The 13,543-nt window shown below is 53.6% G+C and overlaps 1 protein-coding gene across 4 annotated transcripts in view; it reads right to left on the bottom strand.

The window, feature by feature from the left end:
* Positions 1-13,543, bottom strand: part of STXBP1 (syntaxin binding protein 1) — a 65,312-nt gene that overhangs the window by 7,754 nt on the left and 44,015 nt on the right. For 2 of the 4 annotated variants that reach the window (XM_075905261.1, XM_075905260.1), the window contains exons 16-19: positions 13,302-13,403; positions 7,911-7,996; positions 4,749-4,903; positions 2,715-2,840 (exon numbers count right to left, since the gene is read on the bottom strand). In XM_075905261.1, the coding sequence (XP_075761376.1) occupies positions 2,731-2,840; positions 4,749-4,903; positions 7,911-7,996; positions 13,302-13,403 (453 nt within the window). In that variant the 3' untranslated portion in view covers positions 2,715-2,730. The remainder of the gene's footprint in view (positions 1-2,714; positions 2,841-4,748; positions 4,904-7,910; positions 7,997-13,301; positions 13,404-13,543) is intronic. The other 2 variants (XM_075905263.1, XM_075905262.1) reach the window with 1 other exon arrangement.

Below are 13,543 nucleotides of genomic sequence, written 5' to 3'. Positions count from 1 at the left end.
TAGGACAAGAGATGATGGGCTGATCTGTGGCCTGGGGGATCTGAGGTTCAATATTAGGAAAAGCTTCTAACCCTGCGGGTCACTACGCTCTGGAGAGGCTCCCAAGAGAGGCTGTGGAACCCCCATCGCTGGGGGTTTCTAAGAACAGGCTGGACAAACTCTTGTGGGTGGGTCTATGTGTCCTTGGTCTTGCTTCAGTGCAGGAGGTTGGACTTGGCCTCTTGGGGTCACTTCCAGCCCGCTACGCCTCTGTCTTTGGGCAAGTCACTTCCCCTCGTATTGACTCGGGTTCTCTGTCGGTCCAGGGGATGCACTGGGGGCTTGTCAGTCTATGGAGATGTGGAAAGTGCTGGTAGTGTAAATGGGATTGATGGAGACACTCCGGGGATGGAGTCGGAGACGATGCTTTCGCTGTGCTGATCAACTCTTTACCGACGTGGGCCTTTGACACCCAGCCTCAGAAAGCAACAAACTCTGTGCAGCACCAAACACTGGGCCACCTGCTCCACTCCGCATGCCGCCCTGAACACCCACCAGGGTACTTCAGATTGGCCGGAAGATGCTTTTCACCTCTGTGCCCCATGAAAGCAGAGATCGAGCCCCAAGAGCAGCCGAGTGCTTCTCTTCCTCAGCTCTTGCTGGACGGCACACCCGGGTGGGGCGTGAGTGAGACAAGCAGGGAGCCCCAAGTCTCACTGGCATCTCCAGTGCATGCCGGCGGAGCTGCCCAGGGAGGCAGAAGAGATGTCATTGCGATGGAGGTTTTTCAGCACAAATGGATTCCGAGTTGTGCTGTGCATTTGTGCAACAAACTTGCCGCCTCTGACACTGTTGCCTGGCAGACCTTGGTGTACGGGAGGTGGCCGACGCTTACGCCTGAACCACAGGACTTTGCCCTGGAGGAATGTGCGTCCGGATGCTCACGTAGGGTCTGATAAAGCCAACTCTCTCCTTTGCACCAGAATGGCATTTGCACCCAACCTCTGGCGACGGACAGCAGCCCCTGGAGGCAGCGGCTGCTTGGATTCCAGCTGGGACAGTGCAGGAAGGGACTTGTGAGCTCTGTGAGCTTCCGACGGGGGCTCAGAGGAGGAGCATGGCCCACAATCGGATCCAGTAAAAACAAAAGTCAAGGGCAGCCTGGAAGCATTCCAAGGAGGGGGAAACGGAGTCACGTCCCCTTTCGAAAACGGGCAGCACCAGCTGGTGCTGCTTGACATGCATCTGTGGAGGGCACGATGAGATTCTTTCCCCTTTTCCCCACTGCCCAAACCCCTGTGAAGATCCCTCGTCCCTGCTCCCCTGGGCTGTAACTGATCGTGCCCCTCTGCCCACTGTGACAGGACTCCAGGGTTTGGTGTGCATCTCCTCACACCCGCAAAGCTGCCGTTCTCATGGCCCACCCGACCGCAAGGAGAGTTTTCCAGGATCTGGCCCCAGGCCTCTGAAGCTGCTACAGCGTAACCACGACTCCCTTTAGTCCGTTCCCTTGGCAACCCAAAACACCCTCACGCCAGAGGCTTTGCAAAAGTCCCTGATGGAGAAAGCGGCGTGAAAGAGGCAACATGAAAACATCAGCAATCGGGGGGAGGGGAGGGATGGGCAAAGGCGCAGGGATGCAGGGGTACTTCAGCACCCCCAGGTTTTGCACCCAGCTTCCCTGAGCCTGCGGGCTGGCCCCATTGCCAGCTCCTCCAGGCTTGGGTCCCAGCCTCCGGGTGGCCCCCACAGAGTCCTGCTGGCCGTATGCGCTTTGCCAGCCACCTGGGGTCCTGCCAGCCCTCAGGGTCCTGTCATTCACCAGCCCCATGGGATCTGCTAGCCCCCGGAGTCCCACTGGCCCTGCCATGGGCTCCACCAGCTCCGGGGTCCTGCTGCCAGCCCAGGGCTCTGCAGCTGCCCCAGGGCAGTGAGGGTTGCCAACTCTCCCAGACTGGATGCCATTTGCAGCAATGGAGTCCAGTCCATCTGGTCCAGGAGAGCTGGCAACTGGATCTCAACAGGTCTAACGGGTGGCAGCACAGCAACTGCACCCCACAAACGGTTCCAGCACCACTGCGGATGGGAGCAGGACGGGGACAGTCCGACGAGCCGCAGGGATTGCTATCCACTGCCCAGGTAGCTCTCTAGGAGCCATGTGACTCCTGCCACCGGAAGCCATGGTTTGTCCTAACACCTGATCTGCTGGACACTTCCCCTCTGCATCCAAAGCAGGGAGCTCCACTGATGCAGCCACACGGCGCCCAGTTCATGCTGCCCATCCGCGCAGGAATCGTCTGGCCCTAACCCCGACTCTAAATCCATGCACGCGCTCTGCCGGTCCGCGAATCCTGAGTCCACCTCCTGCCCTTTCCCCATTCAGATGCGTTAAGTGACGGCGTCTCTCCAGTCGAGTGCCCGCCAGCGAGCCCTCGCCCCCTGCCTCGCGAGGACTCCGCAATGGGGGACGGATGGCATGAGGATGCCGGCAAGTTCTGGCCAAAAAGAGATTCATGGTATAGGGTTAATGGAGGCGGCACTGGACACATTTTCAAATCGGTAGGAAGAACTGCAAGCATTTTCTCATCAAAGAACCAAAACAAACCAACAAACCAAAAGGAAAGAAGAAAAGAAAAAAAAAGTCGAAATAATAGTTAAAGAAAAAGAGTGACGGAAGTATCAAAGAAACCCCTTCCAGGTGGAAGAGTTTCTTTTCTTTAATAAGCTGCTTTTACTTTGTTTCTTTGGCTCTCACTCCATTGTTGGAGCCTGATCCTCAAAAGATACCCTAGTGGAGTCCCTGAAGTCGGGGTGCCTCAGATCCATGAGAAATTTGGTGGGAGTAAGAATGTGAGTAGAACCTGTGAGAGAACAGAGGCGGGCTGACTTCTTGAACAGAAATAAATTAAAGGAACATGCCAACTTAGGCCTAATATTCATACTACACAGCAGGTGAAAATGGGTGAGAAAGCCAGAGAGAGACACACAGAGAGAGATGGAGAGAAATGGATGTTTGCGTGCACTAACACATGAGCTCAGAGGCTGGGCTTATGCGGTCACCACTGGGCCTCCGTGGTTAACAAAGGTGTGTTGTATGAGGGTAACAGCAACGGTCAATCATCCGTCTCCACCCCAGCCCTCACCTCAGATTTCTGCTGAGCTGTGAGGCTTCTAGGAAGCACGCTAGGCCGAAGGCCAAATCTAGGGCCACTGAAGTCAATGGGAATCCTTCCATCGATTCCAGTGGATGTTATGTCAGATCATTATGAGAGAAACCTTGAAGACATCTGAATGGAGCGGATCTTAGAACCCTGCTTAGCAAGGAGGCCTGGAGGTAAACCGCTGCCATCCCAGAAGGGTTCGAGACACCATCGTCAGGGGACATTAAACACACATGCAACAATCAGAGTCACAGACCAGAGGCCGCGTTAATGGCAGATGTGACGTGGTGAATGAGATTGGTGACAGTGCGCAACACACAGAACCGCACGGAGAGGTGGCTGGCCAGGCGGTGGAGGTTAGAGGAGGAGATAAAGGCAAGGCAGAGTAGATGTTCCAGTGGAGAAAATCCAGTGAGCAGATGAGGTGCTGGTTAGAGGAGCCACGAGGGACGCCAGCGGCCTACGTTCTGGATGTGCCAAGCTGAGCAGTGCTGTGTTAAGGACGCAGTCCGGAGGGCCTCCAGTGCTAACCCAGCAGGAGTGAATTTCACACTCAGGGACAGGAGGGCCTAAGAGCTCTCCCTGGAACCAGGCATACGCTCCCTTTCCCATCACCCCGACACCAACTTCTGCTGCTACTCCAGACCTACCCACACCCAAAGCACAGACAGACATGGAGCGCCCCGGGGGCATGTCAATTGTGACCTGCAGCAAGGAAAAGGCCAGCCTCTCCGTTAGAACCATGCATTAGCCAGTCCTCCTCTCCTGGGCTGTGTCTAGACTGCATCCCTTTTTCGTAAAAGGGATGCAAATTAGACATATCGCAATTGCAAATGAAGTGGGGATTTAAATCTCCCCCGCTTCATTAGCATAAAAATGGCTGCCGCTTTTTTCCGGCTCGGAGCTTTGCCGGAAAAAAGTGCCAGTCTAGACGCGGATCTTTCGGAAAATAAAGCCTTTTCCGAAAGATCCCTTATCCCTCTTAAAATAAGAGATAATCCCCGCTTCATTTGCAATTGCGATATGTCTAATTTGCATCCCTTTTACGAAAAAGGGATGCAGTCTAGACACAGCCCTGGAGTGTCTGTGGCTCCTAACTCCTCTGCTACCTGCTGGATCTTGACTCTACCCCAGGACATACACACACACTTTGCTGCCCTTGTGTGGCAGCACCTCCAAACTTCTGCCCTGGAGAAGGAGGTCTGTGGACATGTGTATGTCTTCTGACCAATAAAAGCCAACAGGGTGCAACAAGAGTCAACTCTCATGCTTCAGGGCCAAAAGAGACCATTTCAGGGGTCAGGAAGGAAACTTCCCTTTCTTTCCACCTGAACAACTGGCTGGGAGAGAGAGCTCACCTTTGCCCAAAGCGTTAAGTATTGGCCCCTGCCAGACTCACAGGCTCAATGGTCTGTAGGGGCAAACCCTGGGTTCCCAGGTGGGAGAAATGAACTTTCCACATTGGTCCCTCCCACACGGTCATCTGGAAACTGGATTTTGTTTGCTGGCCTCTGGCACAGAGCGGAACGGCGTTCAGAGAGAGGGTGAGACACAGAAGCGTGGGATGGAGCTGTGCGTGGCTCAGCCCAGACCGCCCGCGCCACTCACCTATTAGCACCTCCCACTTCCCACTGGCTTGCGTCACCTCGTAGGCGCAGCGCATCTCGCTCAGGCTCACGCCCCCCAGGATGAAGATGATGAGGCGAGGGCCGGCCCTGTACTCACCGGGGGCCTTGTTCTTGTGCCAGTGTCCGTAGCGGGCACTAGAGAGGGAAGAGAGGAAGAGCTGTGGTGAAACGCAGCGGAGAGTCTCTGCACTCGCGCTACTCTGAAATCGCTCTGCACGGTGCCAGTCCGCTCCTGTGTCTGACGAATCCCTCCGGCTGAGGAACGCCGGCTGGTGCCTGAGCACAGGGCAGGGAGACGGGGGCCTGGGTTCTGCTCCCTCTACAAACTTGAGTAAGTGACAGTATCTGTGAGGAACATGAGGCAGGGGACTCCAAACCGAAGCAGAGAGGTGAATAATGCTACCTGCCCTCCTGGGGCTGTTACAAGGGTTAATTATTTGGGGGGGGGGGTTAAGAAGCGCTAAATATTATTAGGACACAGGCAGCAATAATAAAAGTTGGTGACGCTTTTCCATTTTGCCTGCAAAGATCTTAAATGTTTTCTCGATGAGCAGTCAGTTACCCCTCTGTGATAGATGGGGAAACTGAGGCACGGAGCAGTTTCCATCGCTAGGTATTGCAGTTTAGGCAACATGGCCTGGCCTGGATGCCAGGCAGGCATGAGGTGCAATGGAAGATCCAGGAGATGCCGGGGGTTCAGAACTGGACCCACAGGGGCTGCTGTTGGACCTCCCCCTTGAGTGCCCACCTCGTGCCTTGCCCTGAGCACTCTGAGCAGCTCCAATTCCCATGGAATCAGAAGGAAAGAAAGCAGAGTCAACGTGAGTTGCTGGTGCTGGGGATGATTGTGGGTTTATCCACCTGCCAGCTACAAATGGACCTTTGTAGCCAGATCCCGACACCTCCATCCCACCCCAACCCAAGCAGGGTTGAGCTGCGTCCAGACTGCAGCTTCCCCCACCCATGTCTGTGCAGCCACACCTGTCCTAACCTAATTATCCCACAGTGACTCTGACGGGAGTGTTTCAACCCTGGTTCTGCTAGCTGAGGAGGGCTGGCCCCACAGCCCTGCTGGTCATGCGCCAGCTGGAGGCTGGCTATATAAAGACCTCTGGGGGGGCTTGCTCAGGGCTGATGACTCCAGGGGAGGAAGCATAGCTGGACTGAGCAGTGGCAGCCAGGCTGAGGGACTGTGGTAGGTGCCTCCAGACTGGCGTGAGAGGACTCCCTCCAGGATACAGGTAGGGTGTGCTGCGGTGGATTCCCTGCCAAGCTAGCAGTGAACCGCTCCACTGTTGTTAGGGCCCTGGACTGGGACCCAGTGCAGAAGGAGGGCCCGGATCCCCCTACCCCTTCCTCACCTAACCCGTGCTGGGAGCTTCCCCTATTCTTTGGCCACTGGCTACTAGGCCAAACTGACTGCATGGGAAGTGTATTGCTCCTGTGACTGTTAGGCCCTACTACCTCGAACATAGGGGAATTATATTGACTCTTGGGCTGCTGGGCTGTATCCCTCTGACCTGGGGAAGGGGGGGAGTATATTGACTCTGTGGCTGCTGGACTATACTGTGTACTGATTCTGTGGCCATTAGGCTGTACTATCCTGAACTGAGGGGAAGTGTATATTGACTCTAGCCATTAGGCTGTACTACCCTGCACACACTCTGTGACTGTTAGGCCACCCTACCTTGATAGGATGTTTGAGGGACCTCAGAGGGCCCATTACTGCCTTGATGGTGCCCCTTAATGGTGCCTTAGTGTGTGTGGGAGAGCACCTGGGAGACCAGCACAGATGGCAGCAGTCTGTTTGGCAATGCATTCTGGGATCTTGTGACAGAATGTTCGGGGGTAGGGAGCAGAAAAAAACCCCACAAGTAGCTGACTCCAAGTAACCAATCAGCACACAGCCTGCTGAAAGTGGGCGGGGCCTCAACCTATATAAGCCAGACCAGCTCGTTCCAGGGGTGTGAAGTGGGGAGGTGAAGGGAGAATAGAAGCAGAGACAGGCACTGAGTTTGGGCAGCACAGGACACCAACCAGGCCTGGCTCCCTAGGGAACTCTGGGCCTGGTAAGAGCACTTGTGAGGGAATAAGGCTAGAGACTTGGAGTGATGACTGATGAAATGAACACTGATAGACTCTTTAACTAATGTTGTTCTGTTCTCCAACATCCCCCCCTTTTTCTCCTGAGGTGATCAGGTTATCCTGGTTGGCCAGGTAACAGGTTGCTGGCAGGTGTCCTCTCTGAAGAGCTGAGAGAAAAGGTGACTAATTTCACCTGTTACGCAGGCACAGCTGCTGGCCCTACCCATGCAGCAGATGTACGGAGTGGATTACAGATTAGGCCTGGGGAAAAGAGGCTGCATTGCAGGTTGCCATAGTCACTGGATATTGAGCACACTGTGGGTGCAGCCCAAGGCAGTAATGGGCCCGAAGGTGGCATAGGAAGACAAGTTGTGGGTAGGACTCGAAGGTTGTGTCTAGACTGCATCCCTTTTCCATAAGGGATGCAAATTAGACACATCGCAATTACAAATGAAGCAGGGATTTAAATCCCCCCCATTTCATTTGCATAAACATGGCTGCTGCTTTTTTCTGGCTCGGAGCTTTGCCAGAAAAAAGCGCCAGTCTAGACAGGGATCTTTTGGAAAATAAAGCCTTTTCCAAAAGATCCCTTATCCCTCTTTAAAAAAAGGAATAAGGGATCTTTTGGAAAAGGCTTTATTTTCTGAAAGATCCCCATCTAGACTGGCACTTTTTTCCGGCAAAGCTCCGAGCTGGAAACAAGAGGTAGCCATGTTTATGCAAATGAAGTGGGGGGGATTTAAATCCCTGCTTCATTTGCAATTGCGATGTGTCTAATTTGCATCCCTTTTATGGAAATGGGATGCAGTCTAGACACAGCCCATGTGTGTGGGGATCAGCAGACCCAAGTTCAGTTCCTGGCTCTGCCGCATGTGTGTGAGATGCTGGGCAAGTCTTTTATCTACCCAGGGCTTCAATCCTAACTGAGCCCTCTGGTGCCCCACAACCTCTTCATGCTGAGAAGCCCATGGAGGCAGAGCGGTGAGGCTGGCCTGCGGTTCAGAGCTGCACCTCCTCTGGGCCAGGGCAGGGCTCCTCTGCCGGGGGCTCTACCTACCTGACTGCAGTGGTGCTGAAGGAGGCCGAGGAGCGGGTAGAGATATAGGGGTAGTGCTTGGTGTCCAGTTTGTCCTCAATAGTGTCCTGGGAAGAGAAGAGAAGAGTCCGAGCTTAATGGGCCCAGCAATGTGGTACTGTCGGAAACAGCTCCTAGGAAACGTAACCCTGGCCCTGACTAGGGATGGGCTGACTGACCTCGGGAGGCCCCTGTACGGCTGCGATTCTATAGGCCTCCCTGCTCCTTCCTGGGTTTCCCAGCCAGCCCAGTGAGCAGGTCGCTCTGCAGCCGCTGCTCCTGCATGTCCTGGGCGAGCCTGGAACCTAAGCCACCTGCCGGGCAGACCTGTTCTGCCATAAAATCCCTGGGACCATCACTGAGGCTGCGGCTGTGAGGTTCCCGCTGCCTCCAGCGCGCCTAACCGAGCAGGACTGGGCCGGCTGTTGTGTCTACTGATTCCCAGCTCCGACACCCAGCAACAGGGTAATGACTCTGCACAGCTCCCAGGTGTGATCTACGAGGAACCCCACGGGGCCAGGCACCCTTAATGAGCCATTGTCATCAGCCCTAAAGACTTGCTCTCTACCCTCCCCCACCATCCTGAGGGGGTGCTGAGCCAACGGTCACAGAGCTCTGATTAGTGCCTCGTCATTGCCTTCAGGGAGGGCCCTGGAGGGCAGAGGTGTCTGTAAAACACGGGGGTGGCGCTGGCAGGATGAGAGCATGGCTGATGGGGGAGCAGTCGGGGATAAAACAAAAGCAAAGGCCACAGGCATCTACTCTGTCTTCCCTCTCCCAAGTTTGCAGTTGATTCTTAGCATGCATCAAGTGTTCATTAGGTTAATTACTTAGCAGTCAAAGATAATGGGGGGTTGACTCTTTTTTGCTGATCACAAGAGCTCTGTAGGCAGAAAATGCTTCTGTGCATCTCTCGTCTCTCCAATACAACCTATCAGAGAACATTAGCTCCCTTCCCCCCCCCCCGCCTTCCAATGTGGGATTTAACACATGCACACACACACCCTGCCATACACTCCCCCCCCTTCCCTCTCTTCCCCGCTGTTAGTCTCCAAACAAGCTGCTTCCAGTGCAGCATCAATAACAGGCAAAGCATTGCCATATTGGCTCACAGAAGGGCTCCATCTAATCAGGGGTTAAAGTCACCCCCTTGTCCTGGGGCTCAGTGGCCTGTAGGGTCTGACAGCACTGCCATGGTAGTTAACGTCAGCTGTGTACGGGTCAGTACCGTACCGATGGCTACGTCTCCCCGCTACGCCGTCCTGGCCCCGAACGACGCACTTTCACCTCTGCCTCTAATTCACTAACAGACACTGAACTCTTGGGGCAGGAGCCAATTTTTTTGTTCCGCTGAGACATCGCCTCGCACCCTGGGGCCCAGGTGCATGACTGGGGCTGGTACGCCTTATGGTAACACAACTACCCCTGTAGTGTACTAAGATGCCAGGAGTTTGTGTGACGCTGAAGCCTAGGCTGACTGAGTGGGTGTGACGCAGCTACAAGGAGGGCGGAGAGCGCTGTCTGTTCAGGATACCACCCTGTTCCCGCACTGCGGGGTTGGGTTGTAGCCATCCAATCTGAGTTCTCAGCCAGTCTGGTCTTATGAATTACACCAGTGTGGAGTCCAGCTACTGTACGGGCCATAGACATGTGCTTTAGAGTCCAAGACCAGTTTGAGATCAGAGTAACTCAACCAATCACCACCCTCACGCTACAGCACATTTGCATGTAGCAGTTTCATTGGTTGCATGAAGGAGACTGCACAGATGGTGGATGACTTAGCCTACCGGCCACCCACACAGCTCTCCCGATAGAACCCTCCCCAGCCCCACAAGATCACCAGTGGGCACATGTAGCCCCTCACCATAGCACCCCCCTCATAAGAACGGCCATAGGTCAGACCAAAGGTCCATCTAGCCCAGTATCCTGCCTGCCGACAGTGGCCAATACCAGATGCCGCAGAGGGAGGGATCAGAACAGGGAATCCTCATGTGATCCCTCCCCTGTCACCCATTTCCAGACAAACAGAGGCTACGGGCAGCATCCCTACCCATCCTGGCTAATAGCCATTGATGGACCTCACCTCCATGAATCTATCTAGCTCTTTTTTTAACCTTGTTAAAGTCCTAGTCTTCACCACATCCTCTGGCAAGGAGTTCCACAGGTTGACTGTGCACTGAGTGAAGGAAAAACTTCCCTTTGTTTTAAACCTGCTGCCTATTAATTTCACTTGCTGACCCTAATTCTTCTATTGTGGGAATAAGTAAATAACTTTTCCGTATTCACTTTTTCCACACCAGTCATGACTTTATAGACCTCTCTCATATCTACCTTTAGTCTCCTCTTTAAGCTGAAAAGTCCAACTCTTTTCAATCTCTCTTCATATGGGCCCCGTTCCAAACCCCTAATCACTTTTCTTGCCCTTTCCTAATGCCAATGTATCTTTTTTTGAGATGAGGCGACCACATCTGTATGCAGAATTCATGTGCCACCCACACAGACACAGCCAGCACAAACAATAACCCCAACCTCACGGGAAGGCTCCAGTGAGTCACTGTGCAGTGACGGAGGCAGACGCAGGCCTGGCTGCGAGCGACTTTGTTTAGAGCAGCACCAGGCTGTCTCATCCCTGGGCACTGCAGCCTGACACCAGCGGGTTCTGAATCTCTCCGCCACTGGGGGTTTTACACTCCCCGCCCACAGGTTTGGGTGATGGGTAAACAGTAAGGTCCCATTTTCCAGAGGGAAGCGGAAAACTCGGGAACGGGAAGTTATGCAATAACACGGGTGGGGAATAGTTGCTAGTGCTGGCTCCTCTTTAGCCAAGCTGAGATCCCATGAACATGCAGGGGAAAGGGTTGCAGCTCTCTCCTTTAGACTTCGTAAATAGTCTAAAACCTTCTTCTGCTGGCTGCCGGGGACACAGCCACGGTTCCAAAGAGAGGGCTGTTCCACTTCAGGGCTGCCTTTTGCAACTAGGTGGCAGCATAGGCCAGGGTCCTTTCTGCACTGCGTCACAGTGGGCACGTCTACACAGCAGGGCAAAAGCCAAATGGAGAGACGTGACTTCGGCTACATCCATGGCGTGGCTGACTTCAAAATGGCTTCACTCTGCTTTTGGCGCTGTCTGCACAGTAGGCAGTCGAAGGAAGAACAGTCGTCTCCAACTGCCCTTACTCCTCGGCAAATGAGGGTTACGGGAGTTGGAGGAAGAAGTCCTCCAGCTCGACATCATCTCAAAATAACGGTTTGCTGTGTAGACGTACCCTGAGAAATTAAAATCCGAGCAGCTTGGCCTCAGTTGGCTGCCGAGCTCGCACCACGGCACTGGAGAGTAGGTTTATTATCCTGGCAATTAACCTTGAAAGGTCAGCTCAGAAAACATCTTTGTTCAAAGCCAACGCTGCGCTCTGTGCCAGGCGGGCTCAGAAACGTTCATCTGCCCCAGGGGTGATGGAGAATTGAGTGAATGTGTTTCCATACCCCTCCCCCTTTGACCTGCTCCACCACCCTGGCAATGGGATACCAGAGCGCAGGGACGGGACCCGCTCCCAGAGAGGGAGGCTGGTTGTGAGCATGGTGAAGTGCCCGCAGCACCGCCTCGCTCTGCATAGCTGGACACACGCAATCCGAAATGGAAGGGCAGGTCGCCTCCCGAGACCAGAGTGTGCAGCACGCTCTGACAGACCCCGCCCTGCTTGCTGAGCTGACGGATGCAGCCCAGAGGGTCCGTGTTCTACAGGACCATGCGGTCCTGGAAGCAGGTGAATGCCTTTGCTTTACCGTGGTGCTTAGGAGCCCCGTCACGGATCCGACCCTATTTGTGCTCTGTGCAAAACAAACACAGAACAAGCAGTTCCTGCCCCAAAGCACTTGCAATAAGAACGGCCGTACTGGGTCAGACCAAAGGTCATAGAACCATAGAGCTGGAAGAGGCCTCAGGAGTCATCAAGTCCAGCCCCCTGCCCATGGCAGGACCATCCCAACTAAATCAACCCAGCCAGGGCTTTGTCAAGCCGAGACTTAAACACCTCTAGGGATGGAGATTCCACCACCTCCCTAGGTAACCCATCCTAGTGCTTCCCCACCCTCCTAGGGAAATAGTTTTTCCTAATATCCAACCTAGACCTCCCCCACTGTAACTTGAGACCATTGCTCCTTGTTCTGCCATCCATCACTACTGTGAACAACCTCTCTCCAGCCTCTTTGGAACCTCCCTTCAGGAAGCTGAAGGCTGCTCTCAAATCCTCCCTCACTCTCCTCTTCTTCAGACTAAAAAAACCCAAATCCCATAGCCTCTCCTCATAGGTCATGTGCTCCAGCCCCCTCATCATTTTGGTCGCCCTCCGCTGGACCCTCTCCAGTGCGTCCATCTAGCCCAGCATGCTGTCTTCTATGTCAGATGCACCAGAGGGAGTGAACAGAACAAGTAATCAAGTGATCCCTCCCCTGTCATCCATTTCCAGCTTCTGACAAACAGAGGCTAGGGACACTATTTCTACCCATCCTGGGTAATAAGTATTGGTGGACCTAACCTCCATGAATTTAACAGGGTTAGATAAACTAGATAAAGTCCTGGTCTCCACAACATCCTCTGGCAAGGAGTTCCACTGGTTGACTGTGCACTATGTGAAGAAAAACTTCCTTATTTTAAACCTGCTACCTATTAATTTCATTTGGTGACCCCCAGTTCTCATGTTATGGGAACAAGTAAATAACTTTTTCCTTATTCCCTTTCTCCAAACCAGTCATGATTTTATAGACCTCTATCATATCCCCCCCTTAGTCTCCTCTTTTCTAAGTGGAAAAGTCCCAGTCTTTCTAATCTCTCTTCAGATGGCACCCGTTCCAAACTCCTCCTCATTTGTGTTGTCCTTTTCTAAACCTTTTCCAATGCCAAGAGATCTTTTTGAAGTGAGGTGACCACATCTGTACGCAGTATTCAAGATGTGGGTGTCCCATGGATTTATACAGAGGCAATAAGATATTCCCTGCCTTATTCTCTATCCCCTTTTTAATGATTTCGAACATTGTTTGCTTTTGTGACCGCCGCTGCACACTGAGTGGATGTGTTCAGAGAACTATCCACAATGCCTCCAAGATCTCTCTTGAGTCGTTGTCTTTGCCCTTCGCTCCTATGGCAGCATGGGCCATCAACATTTCTTTCCAAGCCTCTCTGTCTTGTGCCACCTTTTCTAATTCTCTCCAGATTTTCCCGGTTTTCCTCACATTCACATCCAGGTCTCTCTTTAGTGGTTCTAACTAAATTAGTCCCCATTGATCTATGCACTGTGCTCTCCAGAGAAGATCTCCACTAGCACTGCTCCTGCCCTTCTCTCCACCGCGCTGTCCCTCCCCGCCTCTCGGCCTTACCTCCATGATGTCCTTCACAACGGGGGTCCATCGCGAGAGCTGGTAGGTCTGCTCGCTGATACGCTCCTTCCGCTCCGGCTTGCTCCTGCGACGCAAGGTGGACTGGACACAAATGACACAGGCATAGCGGCCTTTAAAATGAAGGCTTAGTCCTGGATCCCCCCCTGGATCCCCCCTCTGGGTCCCCCCCACCCCGAGATGTACGCCTGCTTCTCTGCTCATTGCTGGAGGAGGGGAAGCAG

The sequence above is a fragment of the Pelodiscus sinensis genome, chromosome 22 (assembly GCF_049634645.1).
Source record: "Pelodiscus sinensis isolate JC-2024 chromosome 22, ASM4963464v1, whole genome shotgun sequence".
Classification (NCBI taxonomy): Eukaryota; Metazoa; Chordata; order Testudines; family Trionychidae; genus Pelodiscus; species Pelodiscus sinensis.
The sequence above is the reverse complement of the archived record's forward strand: the minus strand, read 5'-3'. Positions and strand labels throughout refer to the sequence as shown.